Source organism: Trachypithecus francoisi, unplaced genomic scaffold (genome assembly GCF_009764315.1).
Source record: "Trachypithecus francoisi isolate TF-2019V2 unplaced genomic scaffold, Tfra_2.0 Lachesis_group17, whole genome shotgun sequence".
NCBI classification, from domain to species: Eukaryota; Metazoa; Chordata; class Mammalia; order Primates; family Cercopithecidae; genus Trachypithecus; species Trachypithecus francoisi.
Genome location: NW_022681462.1, coordinates 79045855 through 79066116, shown reverse-complemented (window position 1 = coordinate 79066116; position 20262 = coordinate 79045855). Strand labels below are relative to the sequence as shown.

General features: G+C 41.8%; 1 protein-coding gene across 1 annotated transcript in view; it reads right to left on the bottom strand.

Moving 5' to 3' along the window:
• The window catches only part of ALK (ALK receptor tyrosine kinase), a 113346-nt gene that overhangs the window by 7163 nt on the left and 85921 nt on the right, over positions 1-20262 (bottom strand). Inside the window, exons 18-21 of the mRNA XM_033176744.1 lie at positions 16287-16379; positions 13603-13704; positions 4127-4261; positions 3352-3442 (exon numbers count right to left, since the gene is read on the bottom strand). Of these exons, the coding sequence (XP_033032635.1) occupies positions 3352-3442; positions 4127-4261; positions 13603-13704; positions 16287-16379 (421 nt within the window). The remainder of the gene's footprint in view (positions 1-3351; positions 3443-4126; positions 4262-13602; positions 13705-16286; positions 16380-20262) is intronic.

The window sequence follows — 20262 nt, the reverse complement described above, 5'->3', positions numbered from 1 at the left end:
AACAGAGCCCTCAGAAATAATACCACACATCTACAACCATCTGATCTTTGACAAACCTGACAAAAACAACAAATGGGGAAAGGATTCCCTATTTAATAAATGGTGCTGGGAAAATTGGCTAGCCATAAGTAGAAAGCTGAAACTGCATCCTTTCCTTACTCCTTATACAAGAATTAATTCAAGATGGATTAGAGACTTAAATGTTAGACCTAAAACCATAAAAACCCTAGAAGAAAACCTAGGTAATACCATACAGGACATAGGCATGGGCAAGGACTTCATGTCTAAAACACCAAAAGCAATGGCAACAAAGGCCAAAATTGACAAATGAGATCTAATTAAAGAGTTTCTGCACAGCAAAAGAAACCACCATCAGAGTGAACAGGCAACCTACAGAAGGGGAGAAAATTTTTGCAATCTACTCATCTGACAAAGGGCTAATATCCAGAACCTATAAAGAACTCAATCAAATTTACAAGAAAAAAACAACCCTGTCAAAAAGTGGGCAAAGGATATGAACAGACACTTCTCAAAAGAAGACATTCATACAGCCAACAGACACATGAAAAAATGCTCATCATCACTGGCCATCAGAGAAATGCAAATCAAAACCACAATGAGATACCATCTCACACCAGTTAGAATGGCAATCATTCAAAAGTCAGGAAACAACAGGTGCTGGAGAGGCTGTGGAGAAATAGGAACACTTTTACACTGTTGGTGGGACTGTAAACTAGTTCAACCATTGTGGAAAACAGTGTGGCAATTCCTCAAGGATCTAGAACTAGAAATAACCATTTGACCCAGCCATCCCATTACTGGGTATATACCCAAAGGATTATAAGTCATGCTGCTATAAAGACACATGCACACGTATGTTTATTGCGGCACTATTCACAATAGTAAAGACTTGGAATCAACCCAAATATCCATCAGTGACAGACTGGATTAAGAAAATGTGGCACATATACACCATGGAATACTATGCAGCCATAAAAAAGGATGAGTTCATGTCCTTTGTAGGGACACCGCTGCAGCTGGAAACCATCATTCTCAGCAAACTATCACAAGAACAGAAAACCAAATACTGCATGTTCTCACTGATAGGTGGGAATTGAAGAATGAGATCACTTGGACACAGGGAGGGGAACATCACACACCGGGTCCTATTGTGAGGAGGGGGTAGGGGGAAGGGATAGCATTAGGAGATATACCTAATGTAAATGACAAGTTAATGGGTGCAGCACACCAACATGGCACATGTATACATATGTAACAAACTTGCACATTGTGCACATGTACCCTAGAACTTTAAAAAAAAAAAAAAAACTGCCTGCTTTTAAGGGGGATATTATAGACTATTGAGAAAAATACTCCTAAGAAGGTATATATGTTTAAGTGGGTGTATTCCATTCATATTACAACACAATAATGTCATTAAACAAAGTTCTCTGAACCCCCAATAACTTGACATAGGAAGTCTGTATAGATAAAAATGCCAGTTCACCCACCTGAGCTGAAAGGAGTAAGAGGATGGAGTAGTGAGGCTGGAAAATGACTACAGTTTGAAAAATGTGTCTGTCTGTAGTCACAGTGAAGAGGAGGGGATTTAATGAAATAGTGGGTAGGCCGGGCGCGATGGGTCACACTTGCAATCCCAGCACTTTGGGAGGCTGAGGTGGGTGGATCATGAGGTCAGGAGTTTGAGACCAGCCTGACCAACATGGAGAAACCCCGTCTCTATTAAAAGTACAAAAAAAAAAAGCCGAGTGTGGTGACACACGCCTGCAATCCTGGTTACTCAGGAGGCTGAGGCAGGAGAATCACTTGAACCCAGGAGGTGGAGGCTGCAGTGAGCAGAGACTGTACCACTGCACTCCAGCCTGGGTGACAGGGTGAGGCTCTGTCTCAAAAAAAATAAAATAAAATAAAATAACATAAAATGCTGACTCAAAAATACTCATTTTGTATTCACTCAAAGTTAAAACAAAAATAACAATTTAGGCCAGACACAGTGGCTCATACCTGTAATCCCAGCACTTTGGGAGGGCAAGGCAGGTGGATCATGAGGGCAGGAGTTGGAGACCAGCCTAGCCAACATGGTGAAACCCCATCTCTACTAAAAATACAAAAAAATTAGCCAAGTCTGGTGACACACGCCTGAGTAATCCTGGTTACTCAGGAGGCTGAGGCAGAAGAATCACTTGAACCCAGGAGGTGGAAGCTGCAGTGAGCCAAGATGGCACCACTGCACTCCGGCCTGGGCAACAGAGCGAGACTACCCCAAAAATTAAAATACATAAATAGTGGCTTATTGACTCTTCTAAAATATTCTCAGAATTAGATATCCTGGCAGAATGAGAGCCAAGAGAGAGGGAAAGAAAGTGAATACAGGGAAGAGGAGATCATCGGACAGAACAAAGCCCTGAGTGGGCAACTGGTGATACTGGCAGCAAGGCTGGCCTTAAAGGGGAGGAGACATGGGAAGGAGGGTGGTGAGGAATGGCGACAGAGGCAGAGAAGTTTGTATCAGAGACAGGGAGAAAACGAGGTCATTCTCATACGATAATCTCCACCCTCTTGGTGAGGGAGGAAGCATAGCTGTCTGCTGAAAATGAGGGAGAGAAGCAAAAATTTCCAATCATTACTGAGGGAATGGGAGAGGGATCTATAGAGGAACCCACAGGATTGCTAGAAAAATGTGTGACTTAGACAAACTCTTCAGGCCTTGCTAGAAAAATGTCTGACTTAGACAAACTCTTCAGGCCTTATCTCCTCATCTATGAGGTGTGGATATTTTACATTCCTCAATAACGATAAAATACACAAAAAGGGATTTGTACAGTATGAATGATACACAAGTATTATTGATGATGTTAAAATTTCTTCAGATTACTTTGAAATTTCATTCCCTTAATCCTCCTGACATACATAGTTGGACATATAATCAATTATATGCATTTAATTATTTCACATGTTATTTCTCCAGCCAGGCTGTAAACTATTTGAGAGCAGATGTGTTCCATACATCTGTGAAGCTTCAATTCTGGCTAATAAAACATTAGGTTCCCCGTAGAGACTTGGTAAATTCTTGTGGACTGGATTGATTCCCCAGTCTTACTGCGCGTCTGGTACTGTGCTGTGTGCTGGGGAATTTTACTAGTATTACATTTTATAAAATGGGCAAATGGCGACACTAGTTATTTCATTTCAGACAAAACTAATTTTCACTATTGTGATCATAAATCTTATACTCTGACTGGCTTGACCTATTTCATATTTCGGTATTTGCCATCTTTAAGACTTTTCCATATAGAGTAAATGTTGATCAAGGGGAGAAAATGTTTCTACCTGGGTGCAGTATTCAATCCTCTCCAAAATGATGGCAAAGTTGGGCCTGTCTTCAGGCTGATGTTGCCAGCACTGAGTCATTATCCGGTATCTAAAAGAAGAAGCACATTAATTAAAATCAGGAGAAGCACAACGATGAAAAATATATTTGCTTCCAGCCCCAGGGTTGGAATGAATACGTTGAGGATGGGAACTCGTCTAGGCCCCGTGTACTTGGCCTATGCTGCCCCCTGCTGATTGGTTGAGGAAGAGTGTGCAGGTGTAAAGGTATCGAACACAGACATCCTGATGTTTATGTTAACTACGGCTGCTCTCATTCCATTCCTGAATTAAAGCCACTTTGGGGACAGAATATTCTAATTACATTTCCCATCTGCGTTGCTTGTGGGAAGGAAGTGAGGGGTGCCAGGCAGGGCAGCAGACATTGCAGGGAATGGAAATCTTTAAACTAGACACGGACATACGGTGTACGGCAGCAGGGGCTGGGCCTGGGACACACATTCCCAGCAGGAGCTTGGGGAGTGTAGACTTGGTGAGTCCACAGCCTGTAGCCAGACAATGGATACTTTTTCTGGGATGGCATCATTGCTTTTGAGGGCCTGGGAGACCCACCCATCTCATTGAAGTCTCAGTCACATTCCCATCTTGGGGCATATTAAAGGGAGGGCAGCTATCTACCCCTTCATCTTAAAGAAGCATATGTGACTCTGGATGTTTTTTGAAAAGAAAAACTGCTTAGTAACTATTAGTAGAAAAGTTCCTAAAAGAGTCATACACAGGCCCAGGGCAGTTCTTGGGTGGGTCCATCCGGCCTCCACTGGTGACGAACTCCAGAACTTCCTGGTTGCTTTTGCTGGGATATGGCATATATCCGAGAGAAAAGATTTCCCACAGCAGCACTCCAAAGGACCTGGGCGTGGGACAGAGGACATGGAGATGGATAGAGACACACCCACCCACATTCACTCACACACTCACACAGGCACACAGACATACAATTTCAACCTTTTTCTTTTTTCATTATACCCTTGGCCATAATAGAGAACTCTTAAAATGTAGAAAACTTTTAAAAATAAGAAAATACTGCACGTGATGCTCCCTTAAAAGACAACCACTGTTAATGTGTAAGTCGTTTCTGTGCTGAGTTTTTTTTTCACTTAGTCGCAGTTATATTCAATATGCAATTTTGGACCTTGATTTTTCTGCACATTTCATTATAGCATAAATATTTTCCATGCCAGTGCATGTTATAAATAACATTCGGAATGGCTAATGGCTATAAAACATTCCATTGAGTAGTTGGTTTGCCTTATTTCCACATTGTTTTCAGTTTTCAAAATATTTAAAATACTATGATGAACATCTTTGTGCATTTTTTAAAAGGAAGATTTTAAGATAAAGTCTCTGAATTACTAGATTAGGATGTACAGCCAGCTGATTCCATAGTCTCTTGCAGTTCTCTGAGCTTCAGTTTCATCTGTTAGATGCCCACTCATCAACTTCACTGGCCTATTTTAATAGGCAACTCAAATTTAACATGTCCAAATGTTAAATTTTCTTTCTGTACACACACCATCTCCTCCTTCATTCTTTTCCAACTCAGCAGCATCTCTGGTTACACGTTTTTTCAAGCCCAAAACCTAAGAGTCGTCCTTGATTCCATTCTCCCACACTCCTCCACTTCCCATCCAACAGTCAGCAGTCCTATTAACTCTACTTTCAAGATAGGTTTTGAATCCAGATAGGATAATCTAGTAATTCAGGGTAGTTACTGAATTAAAATGTAGGCTAGTTCTAGTAAAATAAATAGATCAAAAGAACATGAATGTTGACAAATTCTTGATACATACTATTTGGTTTCCAAATGTGTTATTCTATTCATCTACCAGCACCATGTAAAAGTGTGGTAGACACACTCACCAGCATTGAGTATTCTTAATAATAACAACTTTTGCTGATTTTAAGGCAAAAAATGGTAGAATATTTTAAATTATGTTTATTGACTTGATAATTAACATGGTTGGATGTTTTCCCAAGTGTTTATTAATTCATTTCACTTTTTTCCATGAATTGCTCATTGTTTTGGTATCTATCAATTTTCTTTTTGATTTGTAGGCATTCTTTGTATGTCAGAGATGTTAACCTTTTATAAAAAATTCAAATACTTTTATTAATTTCTTTCTTTTTTCTTCTTCTTCTTCTTTTTATTTTTTGGAGATGTAGTCTTGCTGTTACTCAGGCTGGAGTGCAGTGGCGCCATCTCGGCTCACTGCAACCTCCACCTTCCAGGTTCAAGTTGATTGCCTGCCTCAGCCTCCCTAGTAGCTGGGATTACAGGTGCCCACCACAACGCCTGGCTAATTTTTGTATTTTTAGTAGAGACAGGGTTTCACCATGTTGGCCAGGCTGATCTCGAACTCCTGACCGCAGGTGATCCTCCCACCTCAGCCTCCCAAAGTGCTGGGATTACAGGTGTGAAACACCACACCTGGCCTTAGTTACTTTCTAATACTACTTTTTAGCATACCAAAGAGTTTTATTTTGAGATAGTGAAACCTATTTTTTTAATGTCATGATTTCCTTTACTTTATAGTTATACAATCTTCCCTTCGCCAAAGATTAGATAAATGTTTGCTATCTTCTTCTAGTTGTGTTTGTTTTTCCTCTCTTTTAAATCTAGTTGGAATTTAATCTGGTGTCTAGTGTGAGGTAAGGACCTAAATTGATTTGCTTTTCAAATAACTACTCTTCCAACACTATGCATAAGATAATTTCCTCCTTACCCATTGACTAGCGATTAAAAACAGGTCTGTTTCTGGCTATATTTTCACTTCATCTATTTGTCTGCTTCTTGCATTGATACCATTCTGTTTTACTTTTTGTGTATTTGTCTTAATATCTGATAAGGCATTTTTGTCTATTTCTCTTTAAAAAATATTTGATTTCTCATTTGTTGTTTTAAAAACTTTATGAGATGAATTCTTTGTGTTCTAAAAGAATCACCTTTGATATTTTGATTAAAACTTTAAACCACTATTCTAATGATTAGCTTTTTGACGAAGACTATCTTTTAGTGTCTGACTGTAGTTTTCTGAGGTTAGCAAATATTACCACAAAAATTGTAGAGGAAAATAGTTCCTCCATCTTCTAAGAAACATAGGGTGCTTTTATTGTCATCATCTGTGTGAAATTTCAAAGACTGTTGTGAGGATTGGGCAAAGATATTTTCCTTGTTTTTCAGGTGAGAAGGTTGAAGCAGAGGTTATTATACAACTAATCTGAGACAGACTGGAATACATTATTAGATCTCTTGATTTTGCTACCTACAAATTGCCTGGCACGTACATTCTTCCTTTCTGTTTGGCGATCTTACTTCCCTTCAAGGCAAAACTAACTAGGCAAAATCAAATGAGCAAGAAACTGGCAATAAGGCCTAAAGAATTACAGCTATATGTTTTCTGCTTTTCTAGATAGATACAGGTTATAGCATCCTTTGAGAGCACTGATAGAACTGCACATGGATATTTATTTTCTTAGAGTTCAAGGGAGCAATAAGTAGTATTGGTCATAGAACTTTGATAATTCCGAACAAGTAGGATTGGCATATTTGCAAATAACAATACCAGATACCTAGTTAAATTTGAGTTCCAGATAAGCAACAAATGGTTTTTTTTTTAGTATATGTATGCTCCAATATTTATACTAAAAAACTTTTTGCTGTGCATCTGAAATTCAATTTCACTGGCCATTTTGTATTTTATCTAGAAACCCTACAGATAGGGCAAATCTATATTTTGTATGCCAGGTGGTTCTTTCATCACCTATAAGCCTGCACTAAATAGGAGCGACAAAGTCCAAAGCTTTGCACCAGAGCATTTAAAATCAAATAAAGAGAAATATATACATATATATATATTTAAAACTTCACTTTCTTTTTGTATTAAACTTGCTCTGCCTGAAATGATAGAAATAGCATACATCATTGCTGATTAAACTGTTAAACATTTGAATCAATGAAGATAACAATCTGATAAAAGATTTTAAAATAACAAGCTGCTCCGTGTCAGCCTTTAAAAGCTACATTTTTCTCCTTAATCATAACCTGAAAGGAGGTTATGATTAAAGAAAAAAAGCCATTGTGGAAGATGGTCTCCAGGTGTGATAGAGGGTATGCTCTTAAGAAAAAATGGGAGCCAAAAATTATATCTTTAAATGTCCATCCAGCAGATTCCAAGATCTCATGCAGTTCTTTGAGCTTCAGTTTCATCTATCAGATGCCCACTCGTTAGCTTCACTGGCCTATGTTAATAGGCAACTCAAATTTAACATGCCCTAATGGAACTCCTTCTGAACCCACACCATCTCCTCCTCCATTCTTTCCCAACTCAGCAGCACCTCTGGTTATGCATTTGTTCAAGCCCCAAACCCAGGAGTTGTCCTTGACTCTGTTATCCCACACCCCTCCACTTCCCATCCAACAGTCAGCAGTCCTGTTAACTCTACATTCAAGATAGATCTTGAGGCTGGGCGCTGTGGCTCACGCCTGTAATCTCAGCACTTTGGGAGGCCGAGGTGGGCGGATCACTTGAGGTCAGGAGTTCGAGACCAGCCTGGCCAACATGGTGAAACTCCGTCTCTACTAAAAATACAAAAATTAGCTGAGTGTGGTAGCACAAGCCTGTAGTCCCAGCTACTTGGGAGGCTGAGGTGAGAGGATTGTTTCGACCCAGGAGGCAGAGGTTGCAGTGAGCTGAGATGGCGCCACTGTACTCCAGCTTGGGCGACAGAACGAGACTGTCTCAAAAAAAAAAAAAAAAGTCTTCAATCTGACTACTTTGCACTACCTCCACTGCCACCACCAAGCCACACCACTCTCCTCTTTCTCTCAGCTAGCAATGTGCAGGATTTTCTTAACTGGTTTCCTTCTTCACTTACCCGCCTCTAGTGTAAATTCAATGGCAGAGGGATTTTTTTTTTAAAAAAGCAAAGATCATATCACACTTCTGCTTACAACTCTTCAACCGGCATCCCATGGTGTTTAGAATAAAATCCACATCCCCTCATCTGAGTTCCAAGGCCGTCTGTGTTGTGACCCATCCCTTCCACCCCTACTGGCCCTGGGCTCCCTTAGCTCTGACCATCAGGACTTGATTTAATTTCTCAGCAAGCAAGCTAGGCTCATTCCTGCCTCTGGCTGTTCACACTGGCTTTTCCTGCAGTCTGGAAAGCCTTTTTCCCAGATCTTTCCAAGGCCTGCCCTTTCTGTCTTTCAGGTATTGAAGTTACCTCCCGTAAGGAGCTTCCCCCTGCCCACCTTTGCCAAAAAACCCCCAGCTCCTCCTCCTTCTGCCTGATTGTCTTAGAGCACTTCCCAATTCCTGCAGCTATGTAATTTGTTTAAGCATTCCAATTGTGAAACAGTCAAAACTTTAAAAAGGACCAGAGTATCTATGTATCTAGATGTTAATCTTTTGCCTTATTTGTGTCAGCTCTCCCTTTCTTTATGAAGACTTAAGAGACAGGAAGACCCCACCTCCCTCTCTCCGCTCCCCTGAAAGACTGTATCCTACCCTTGTATGTTTCCCATTTTTAAACACTGCGTGAAAGCACGAACAATACTCTGTATTATAGACATTTTTTATATTGTAAAGTTATACATAAATGATATCCTACTCCTTTTTGTAATTTGCTTTTTCCTCACTGAACACTGTTTTTGAGATTTATCTATGTTGATACATGTAGGTTTAGTGTGTTCTCTTATACTGCTGAATAGTTTTCCTTGATGTAAGTAAACCACAGTAAATTTTTCCATCTCCTAGTTGAGGGGTAGTTGGGTTGGGTTTTGTTTTTATTTTTGTTTTGCTTTTCCTCTATTGTAAACAATGTTGCAAGTGAACATCCAGTGCCCAAGTCTATTTGTGTCATCTTCTCTCTAATGTAGATACTTAAAAATAGGAATGTTGGGTCACGGGATGTGCATGTGTTCAGGACAAGTAGATACTTAAAAATAGGAGTGTTGGGTCACGGGATGTGCATGTGTTCGGGACAATTACTTAATTGCTTAAGTTATTCTCTGTCTCTGGATCCCCTGGGTTGCTGGTGCTCTAACTTCACTGCATATCATATCAGAATCATCTGTTAAAACACAGATTGCGGAGTCCCACCCCTAGAGTTTCTGTTGTATTAGGCCTGAGGTGGGGGCTGAGGATTCCCAGTTCCCAGGTGGTGCTGATGGACCACACTTAGAGATCCACTGGGTTATGTTAAAACCAAATCTCACTGGTGTAAAAACAACAAAGGCTCTTGCTTTCATTATGTAATGCTGGCCAGAAAGGCAGCTCTGGCCATTCGTGGACGCATCATGTTATGACATGATCTCAGCGCCAGGCTTTCAAAATGTGGAGGTTGTTCATTCATGCATTGTCTTCTTAGGTTTCCTGTGGTGCTGTTAAGTGATTTGATGCCATTTGGATTCCTTATCTTTTATCACTAGTATTTTTTACCATTAATTTTTAAATTTTTTCTTCATGGAAGTTTGCAGGATCTTTATCACCATTGGCCTAAGGATGTGCCTTTTTTTTTTTTTTCTTTTGAGAGACAGAGTCTTGTTCTGTTGCTCAGGCTAGAGTGATCTCTCTGCTCACTGCAACCTCCGCCTCCCAGGTTCAAGCAATTCTCCTGCCTCAGCCTCCCAAGTAGCTGGGATTACAGGCACCCACCACCACGCCCAGCTAATTTTTGTATTTTTAGTAGAGATGAGTTTCACCCTCTTGGCCAGGCTGGTCTCGAATTCCTGACCTCATGATCCACCCACCTTGGCCTCCCAAAGTGCTGGAATTTCAGGCATGAGCCACTGCGCCCAGCCAAGGATTTACCCTTTTTATCCATGGTGATTGGCACTTGGTGAATTCTTTCATTCTGGGAATTTATGTCCTGTGCTAGGAAATCTTGAATGATTTCTCTGCTGTCTTTATTCTCTTCATTTCCTCTGCTCCTTCTCTCTGGGACTCCTATTTTGTCAGCTAATTGGACCTTTTGGTTTACACCCCTTAATTTTTTAAATAAAAAATTATTATATTTTCCTGTATTTCCCATTTCTTTTTAGGTTTATTTTCTGGAAGGTTTATTTAGCTTCACACTCCATCCTTTTCATTACTTTTACATTTCTGTCATCAAATTTTTAAATAATAAGATTTGGTATTTAGAACAGTTCAAACTTGGAAGAAACTGAATACAGAGTTCTCCTGTACCTCATACTCGATTCCTGCTACTTTTAGTATCACATGAGTATGATACAGTTGTTACAATTAATGAACCACAATTTAGGCTTATTGACTGAAGCCTATACTTCATTCAGCTTTCCTTAGTTTTCACTGAATGTCCTTTTTCTATTCCAGAATCCCACTAGGATATCGCATTACATTGAATTGTCCTGTTTCTTTAGGCTTCTTTTGACTATGACAACATCTCCGACTTTCCTTGTTTTTTATGACCTTGACAGGTTTGAGGATTTGGTCAGGGATTTTGTGGAATATTCCTCAGTTGAGATTTGTCTGTTCTTCTCATGATTAGACTGTGGTTATGGGACATGGGGAGGAAGAAGACCACAGAGGTAAAGTACCATTTTCATCACATCAGGGGTGCATACCGGCAACACGACCCAGTCCTGTTGTTGTTATTATTATTATTAATATTATTATTTGAGATGGAGTTTCACTCTTGTCGCCTAGGCTGCAGTGCAGTTGCACAATCTCAGTTCACTACAACCTCCATCTCCCAGGTTCAAGCATTTCTCCTGCCTCAGTCTTGTGAGTAGCTGGGATTACAGGGGTCCACCACCACGCCCAGCTAATTTTTGTATTTTTAGTAGAGATGGGTTTCACCATGTTGGCAAGGCTGGTCTCGAACTCCTGACCTCAAGTGATCCACCTGCCTTGGCCTCCCAAAGAGCTGGGATTACAGGCATAAGCCACTGTACTTGGCCCCTAGACTTATCACTGTTGAGGTGGACTTTGAGCACCTGGCTGAGGTTGTATTTGTCAGGTCTCTCCACTGTGAAGTTTCTTTTTCCCCTCTGCCCCAGCCCTATACTCTTTGGAAGAAAGTGAGAACACGCAGCCCACACAGGCTTCAGGGCAGCCATGCCCATCTCCTCGAGGCTGCCTCTTATCACACTTGGATTTCCTTATCCTCCTAAAAGTATTGTTTAAAATAACCTTTTGTCATCCATTTATGGTTGCAATAGTTTTTCTGATCTTTCGGAGGATATTATAGTTTTTAAAGTTTTCCTAAACTTTCTACATGTTTCTTCTTTCAAGTTCCTTTTTATATGTTTGTTTTCTTTAGATTAGAATATTTTCTCAAGTGTTTGTTGATTCTGGGTTGTCTGTTCATATTTTAAGACTGGGACATTAAGAAGGCATTGGAAAGTCCTATGTAAGACATTGGCTGGTGGGCAGCTTGCTTGCTTGCTTGTTTCACTGGGTGTAATTTTCTGTGACTGCTGTAAAAAACAAAACAAAACAAACAAAAAACTACATGGTGGCTTAAAACAACATAAGTTCATTCTCTGAGAGTTTTGAAGGCTGGACATCTGAAACTGGTATCACAGGACTCAAATCAAGGCGTCAGCAGGGCTGTGTCCCCTCCGGAGGCTCTAGGGGAGACTCTGTTCCCTGCTTCTTCTGGCTTCTGGTGGCTGCGGAACTCCTTGACTTGGGACTGCATCTCTAGTCTTGGCCTCTGTGCTCACACGGCCTCTTCTTTTGTGTGTATGAAATCTCCTGGTCCTTCTCCCTTATATGGATACTTGCGATGGCATTTAGGGCCCACCTAGATAATCCAGGACAGCTGCCCCACTCTAGGATCCTCAACTTCATCACATCTGCAAAGACCCATTTTTCTTATAAGGCAACAATTCTGGCCTCTGGGATTAGGACGTCATACCTTCAGGCGGCCATTATTCAGCACACTGCACCTGTGCCCCACTTGGCAGTACTGTATCTGTAATTTTCTCTTCATCAGTCCTCCAAAGAGAAATGAGCTGATCTCCTGCCCAGTTGCCAGTGTTCTTGGTGCTGAGGGGCCAGTGGGGGCCAGGACCAGAGAGAATTCAGTTCAATCTTTTCAGGGAGAGAGCCCCAGTCTTGTGCTGATGGTAGATGAGGGACAGCCAGCAAGCTTCAGGGGTGAGGAGCTCAGCCACAGGATTTAGTTATTCCTTAAACAGACCTTTCATGAATTTTCCTGTTTGCTATACCTCCCCTTCTTTTCTTCCTCCCTCCCTCTCTTCTCTCTCCTCTCTTCTCTCCCCCTCCCTCCTACCCTCTCTTCCCTTCCCCGCTTTCTCTCTCTCTCTCTCCCTTTCTTGCTTGCCCAGGCTGGAGTGCAGTGGCATGATCATAGCTCACTGCAGCCTTGACTTCCTGGGCTCAAGTGATCCTCCCATCCAAGCTTCCAGAGTAGCTGGGACCACATGCGTGTACCACGACACCTGGCTAATTTTTAAATTTTTGGTAGAGATGGGGCCTTGCTATGTTACCCAGGTTGGTCTTGAACTCCTGGGCTCAAGCAGTCCTCCAGCTTCAGCCTCCAAAAGTATTGGGATTACAGGCGTGAGCAACTGTGCCTGGCCTACACCCCTACTTTCAATTTCTGGGCCTTTCTGGGGCTCTTAGGCTGAGGGAACCAGCCCTGCTTCTGGATCTGGACTGCTGGTTTAGAGATCCACTTTCTAGTCTTGTCAGTAAGGCACCACGTGTTCATGACTTCCCAGTTTCCAAAATTTTGTCATTGTTGTGTCCTTGCAGGGTTTAATGCAAATAAAAGACTCCCTTTATTGCGGTGTGTGTGTGTGTGTGTGTGTGTGCATGTGTGTGTGTGTATGTGTACTTTGTGAGGGCCATGCGTTCAATCTGCCATTTAAAATTACATATAACTGTTAATGTGTGGTCCTCCAGCCAGCAATGGCAGCATCACTCTGGGACTTGTTAGAAATGCAAATTCTTAGCTAGATCCCAGACCTTCTGAATCATAAATTCCCAGGGTAGGGTCCAATAATCTGAATGTTAACAAGTCTTTATGAATTCTGATATATGCTCACATTTGAGAACCACTGTTGTTGGGTGTATTGATTCTTCTCTTTTCCCTCCCTGCTGACACAGGGGCTCCCGGCGTCAAGTATGGAATCATTTGGCCCAGGAGCACCACCTTACGGCTGCAGGGATACCTGGAGGATGACAGCAGACTTACCATGTGTCTGTTTTAGAAGTGAATATTCCTTCCATGAAGGCCTCTGGGGGCATCCACTTAACTGGCAGCATCGCACAGCCTCCTTTTCTGTAGTAGCTCGCCCTGTGGGGAAGGAGAAGAAAACCAAACTAGGATCTGGAGATGGCACTAAGCATCCACTCTGTTGGGAAAGTTGAGAAAATGGCAACAATATAGTCTACCCACTAAAGGTCTGAAATGAACCAAGGGTCCTTGGTGGTTCAGGAGGAGAGCAGGGGCACACAGATCATTTAGTGAAGAACTTTGGTGTCATTTAACAGAAGACAAAATAACCCATGAGAGGCATGAGAGGAATGATCTATGCAATGACTAAGATACCTGCTAGCAGATGTTTAGCTTTCCCTGTTGGATTTTGTCTGTTATAGCTCACAATGAATAACATTACTGCAACCTTGTAAGTATAGTGTGTTTCTGATGATCTGCAGTAATGCAAGATCCAAAATGGGAGAACTGAGAGCAGGCCTTGTGTCTTAATCATTTTGGATCCTCTGACACTCACAACATTTAGTTCAGTATAGGCAATCAACCAGTAATCTAGACAGCTGTGTGGATGCTGCCTACCATGACACACCCAGACAAAAGAACACAGGGCTAGGCGTGGAGTTGGCTTGCAAGGTAGATGAGTTAATTTACTAGTTTTCATCAGTAATGTCATTAATGCAACTCACTGATAAAAACCAATGAATTAACTCATCTGCCTGTTAGACCAATTGCATGTCTAGCCTGGTGTTCTCCTCTCTGAATGTGTTATAGGAGGCAGCTTCCTGCCAGCTGTTGACATTAATTAATTACCTCAGTAAATATGTACTGAATATTTAGTGTGTATCAAGTACTCTGCCATGTGCTGAGGACATAAATAGGCCAGTCTCTGTCTCCCAAGGATATTGTTTAGTGGAAGAAATGGATATATATGCATTGCAATATAGAACAACACATACAGTAATGCAGGTATGTGCAAGGCTCAGTGACACAAATGAAGAATGGATTCATTCTACTTGAGCAGGGGTGAGGGACAGGGAAAGCTGCACAGAAGGGCACTGATGGAGCTGAGTAGGAAAGACGCTCTCCCAGAAGACCATTCCTGACCCATGCCATTGCACAAAGTATAGGGTAGGTGGGGAATGAAGGACTGTAGATAACTTAGGGTGGTTGAAGCGTGGAGCTGGGAGCTGTCAGAGCTGAGCCTGGGAAGGAAAAGTCAGATAACAGAGGGCTTGAGGAGTCATGCTGCAGCATTCGTATTTGAAATGAGAGGCAGTCCCAGGGTATTCTGAGGAAGGAGAGGAAGGAGAGGAAGGAACGCTGAGCTTGTGGGTAGCGTTAGAAGGTGAAGTGGAGCAAAGGAGAGGAGTATGACAGATAGCAGTGGTAGACGCTCCAGAAACGTCTTTACTACATCTTCCACGTGCTGCTGCCCCGTAGTAACGTGATAGCCTCAGCATGCTCACCCTACTGGGGACTGTTACTGTGTTTGACTGAGGGCTTGAGGGGTGGTGTCTGGATCAGTCTCACTTATTCTCCAAAGAGTTAAAGCTCCATATAACCACTGCTCCTCTCTCTACTCCTGTGAGTTAGGGAAGGGGTCATCCCATGCAAGGAGGGACTTGCTCAGCTCACATAGCAAGTCAGTGTTGTAAATAATCAGGGGAAAAAAAGGAACTAGGGGCTGGGAAGAGAAGAGTGAGCAAAAGTACAATTAAAGTAGTATTCGCTTTTAAAATTGAAGAAAATGTTTTTAAATGTAGCCTTGAAAATGTGGCAGGGAGAAAAAATAAGGCTGTGTTAGGTACTGATGGGTTCTGCACTGTACTCCACATCTCCTAAGGCTGTGGTAAGTACCGATGGGTTCTGCACTGTATCCACATCTCCTGGGGTGGCTAAAGCTGAGCAATGAGCTAGGCCCTGCATCCTGCCCGATCTGGGAGGCAGGTGCTTGGGGTGATAGAAGCCATAGCCACTTAGAATTCCTGAGGACTGAGAAGAGGAGTTGAGGAAGTTCAATAAAGTTTGCTTTGAAGGTCTTTCCACATCAGGTATCCAAGTTATCCCATGTCTCAGAGCATGGCCGGATTAGAGTTGGAACCGATGGACAACCTAATTAAGAACTTGGTGTGGGCTGGGCATGGTGGCTCACACCTGTCATCCCAGCACTTTGGGAAGCTGTGGTGGGCAGATCAACTGAGGATGGGAGTTTGAGACCAGCCTGACCAACATGGAGAAACCTCGTCTCTACTAAAAATACAAAAAATTAGCCGGGCATGGTGGCACAGTAATCCCAGCTACTCCGGAGGCTGAGGCAGGAGAATCGCTTGAACCGGGAGGCGGAGGTTGCGGTGAGCCGAGATCGCACCATTGCACTCCAGCCTGGGCAACAAGAGCAAAACTCCGTCTCAAAAAAAAAAAAAAAAAAAAAAAAAAAGGACTTGGTGTCAATTATTGCAGGAAGTGTGATCCTGGATTTAGGCCTTCAGGCATGGTCACTAATTCAAGTTTCCCATATCCTGAAAAGGAACTTAGTGAAATTTTAGGTGGAAAATTGACAGGGTACCAGGAGATGATGTAAGGGACAAGCAGCCACACCCCATTCGCTCGCGGGGCTGAGGTGGAAGAGACAGGCTTCGAGGGGTGAGGCAGTCTTGACTCACCTGTAGATGTCTCGGGCCATCCCGAAGTCTCCAATCTTGGCCACTCTTCCAGGGCCTGGACAGGTCAAGAGGCAGTTTCTGGCAGCAATGTCTCTGGGAAGAAAGAAAATGCATGTCCTAATTTTATCCCTAGGAAGATAAGTGTACTACGTCCATCACTAGGATTTTATCTCCAAGCGGAAGGTTAAATAGTTCCTTCTCCTCCCTATATTTCCTTTAGTATAGTATTCTTCAGTGTGAGAGAAACAGCCTTAACCATTCTAGGCCTCACAACTACAGAGAAATGGAAAAGGATTAGGGGAAATGATTAAAAATGTTTAATGGGGCAATCATAATGAAATGCAATATACTAGGAAATGGGATTTATTGGCCTTTTACTATGTGCTAAGTGTTGTTGTAAGTGCTTCATATATAATTCTCACAACAACCCTATAAGACACGAGGTGCTATTACTGTCCTCATTTTATTTTTTAAAAAGTAAGCTAAAAGTAGATAACATAGGGTCATAAGGAATGTTATTTGACCTTAGGCAGATTTGGAACAAACCATTGGCTGGTTTCTGCCAGTTGTTTGAAAAAGTGTTTTAGAAGAGCATGACTTCCCTGAAATCAAATTCAAGTAGATTAAGATATTCAGAAATATTTCTAGTTTTTTGTTTTGTTTTGTTTTGAGACGGAGTCTTGCTCTGTCGCCCAGGCTGGAGTGCAGTGGCGTGATCTTGGCTCACTGCAACCTCTGCCTCCCGGGTTCAAGCAATTCTACTTCAGCCTCCCAAGTAGCTGAAATTGCAGGCATGCAGCACCACACCTGGCTAGTTTTTTGTATTTTTAGTAGAGACAGGGTTTCATCAAGTTGGCTAGGCTGGTCTTGAACTCCTGACCTCAGGTGATCCACTTGCCTCAGCCTCCCAAAGTTATTATTATTATTATTATTATTATTATTTTAAATAAGCCATTATGGTGCTTTTGTCCATGATTGTATCTGAAGCCTTTGCTAAGCTACATGACTGAAGAATCACTTCTTTCAGGTGATAAAAAGTTGTCATCTCTGCTGTTGACTCTAGATGACCTGCTTTCCTGTGGCCTGCCCCTGAGGCATGGTCAACCACTGTCCAAGACTCATCAGCTTCTACTGTCTGACTGTTTACCATTCTGGTCATGCATATAGGAATGAGGGATACAGCCAGAAGAAGTCTAGGATGGGTCTCTAATAATATTAAGGTTCCTGTGCAGAAAAAAACAAGATGTACTTAGGGAGCACAGCTGCTGTTTTCATGTTCAGCTGGTTTCATGATGGTTCTGATCCTAGGCTAAGAAAGGACTTAGAGAATCAACTGGCTGCCAGGATAGTATTTAAAAAAATAGGATCTTGATTGGGGATCATGGCTGAGGGTACAAGAATAATGGGTTCAGGTAGGAGGTTCATGTTGTTAATACTGCTGACCTGATCCAGGTTTAAGTTGAATTTTGAGGTGGTGTATAAAATGCCCCCATAAAACCATACATGCGTAACACATATGACATCAAAAAGGAAGAAAAATAGTTGGCTGTATAGCCATTAATTCTCAAGAGAAATATAGCAAAGTAGACCAGGAGCAATATTTATGGCTCCAGAAAAGTCTTTACACTGATGCGTATGGAATGGTTGCTTTAAAAAGTGATCGTGCATTTAATGGCAAGAAGGTAAATGCAATATACAGAACATACCAAGAGTTGGGAGAATGACACATCATTCATGAAATGGCAATAAACCAAGTCCAAAGGAAAAAGATCTAATTTCTTTAAAAAATGGAAGCATGTGGATCTGGTAAGGAAGTTCCACTCTGAATTCCAAAAGCGTAAAAGTATACATGTGTGGAAGTCCATGAATCTTAAGAGCAGATAAAGGGTGGAGGGAGAGAGAATTCGAGGCAACTCTGTTGTGGGTATGTACCATAGACCTCTTAGCTAGTTAGAACATGTAAAAGACGTTTTTTCCATACAAATGACCAAATTACCCCAGAAGAAAAGCTTTGATTGAGATGGACAATTTCTGCCAGAAGTTTTCTTTTGCTTAAAACAGATCATCTGATACCTTCTTGATTTGGTGTTTGACAATTTAATTTCCTAAAAAGGAGAAAAGAGCAATAAACGACTGCTCTGGGATCTAACTCCAACCTTCAGTAACTATTTCTAGATATGGAAGTGACAGGAGTCTTGAGGGAATGTAATCCTGTTAACATCGTAACAACAGAGCATTGGGTATCATCGAAATGTCTTGTGGCTGTAGGAAAGCAGATGTCAAAAGGTCAGAGGACAAATGGAAATGATCCCTCAGCCAGAGAATCTGTATGCTATGGTGACCAACGTGGGCAGAGATCAAAAAAAAAAAGGAGAAAAGATCCCAATGCTAAGTGAAGGAAGACATCTGGTCACCAAGGTGACAGAGGTTGCTCTCAGAGGAGTCCACACTTACAGCACATGGACAAAAGATGGAAAGATGACTCTAATAAAGGACGACTTCAAAAAGAGCACAGCTTTGTCTCGGCCGACTAATGGAATGGCAAAGCCCAGAGTTGAGATTTATGGAAAGTTCTAGATACAATGCAAAGGACAAGAACAGGACTGGGGAGCGGGGGAAAGGGCTGAAAAATGACTTTAAAAAAAGAAGAGAACTGATACACTCTTAGAAGCAGCAGATGGTGGAGCTGGTCCCGGCTCCTTTTTTGCTTCCATTATTTCTATGAAGCAGCATGACCTGCAATTTGGAAAGGGTTAGAAGCTAGAGGGAGAACTGAAGGCCAAAAGGATGAAGTGACAGTAAGAGGATAAGCTCTTCTGAGAGTGGATTGCCTCATGTTAGGAGTGACTTTGGAACTTAGGCAGGTGTACTTCCTGACCTCTCGTTTCCCCATTTTTATTAGGGAGAAAGCATAGCTTGTTATAGATTTGCATAATTTTCTATTTCTTTCTTTCCTTTTCTTTTTTTTTTATTTTGAGATGGAGTTTCGCTCTTGTTGCTCAGGCTGGAGTGCAATGGCGTGATCTCGGCTCACCACAACCTCCGCCTCCTGGGTTCAAGTGATTCTCCGCCTCAGCCTCCCAGGTAGCTGGGATTACAGGCACCCCCCCACCATGCCCAGCTAATTTTGTATTTTTAATAGAGATGGGGTTTCTCCATGTTGGTCAGGCTGGTCTCGAACTCCCAACCTCACGTGATCCTCCCGCCTCGGCCTCCCAAAGTGCTGGGATTACAGGCATGATAATTTTCTATTTCTAAGCTCTTACAGCATCTCTCATTTCCTATTTTGTACTTACATATTTTAATGATTATGAACATGCTTTAAACTCTTTGAAGACATGTGTTAATAAATTATTGTGAGTTCACCAAGTTATTATTTACTACATTAGAGGCAAATCATTAAGGAAGAACTCTGCAAAGAGCCTGATGATCTGTTTTAGTTTTCTGATTTCAAGCTGTCAGCTGAGAAAGTCATCAGCTTTCACAAGGAAAGACATACATGATATATGATGTTCATAGCATGATGTCCCAGTCCATACAGCTTTTAAACACAAGAATGATTATAATAGAAGAAATGAAGTATAGAAGTAATGAAAATCATAATTACGCTTCATTTCAGAGTATTTTAGAAAAAAATAATACATCCAACAAACATTGTGTCCCCATTATATGCCAGGTATACAAAGATGAATACAACAGCATCCTTGCCTGTAAGCCACCCATTGTCAAAAATGCAATTCCTTAACTTCCCCGTATGGAGCCCAGTTTTCTACGGGGGAGAAGCCTTAAAGTGATACAGGACTTGAACATTCAAGATACAGGCAGGGGTCCTCACAGGAGGTTAAGAATTAACTTACAGGTCTCCAGCCCCGGCAAGGATATTTTATGACACCTGTTTTATGTAAGGGGCAAGTGAAACCCTGATAGAATAAGTTACCATCTCAAAGACAAAGCTGAAGAGGCCAGGAGCCATCGC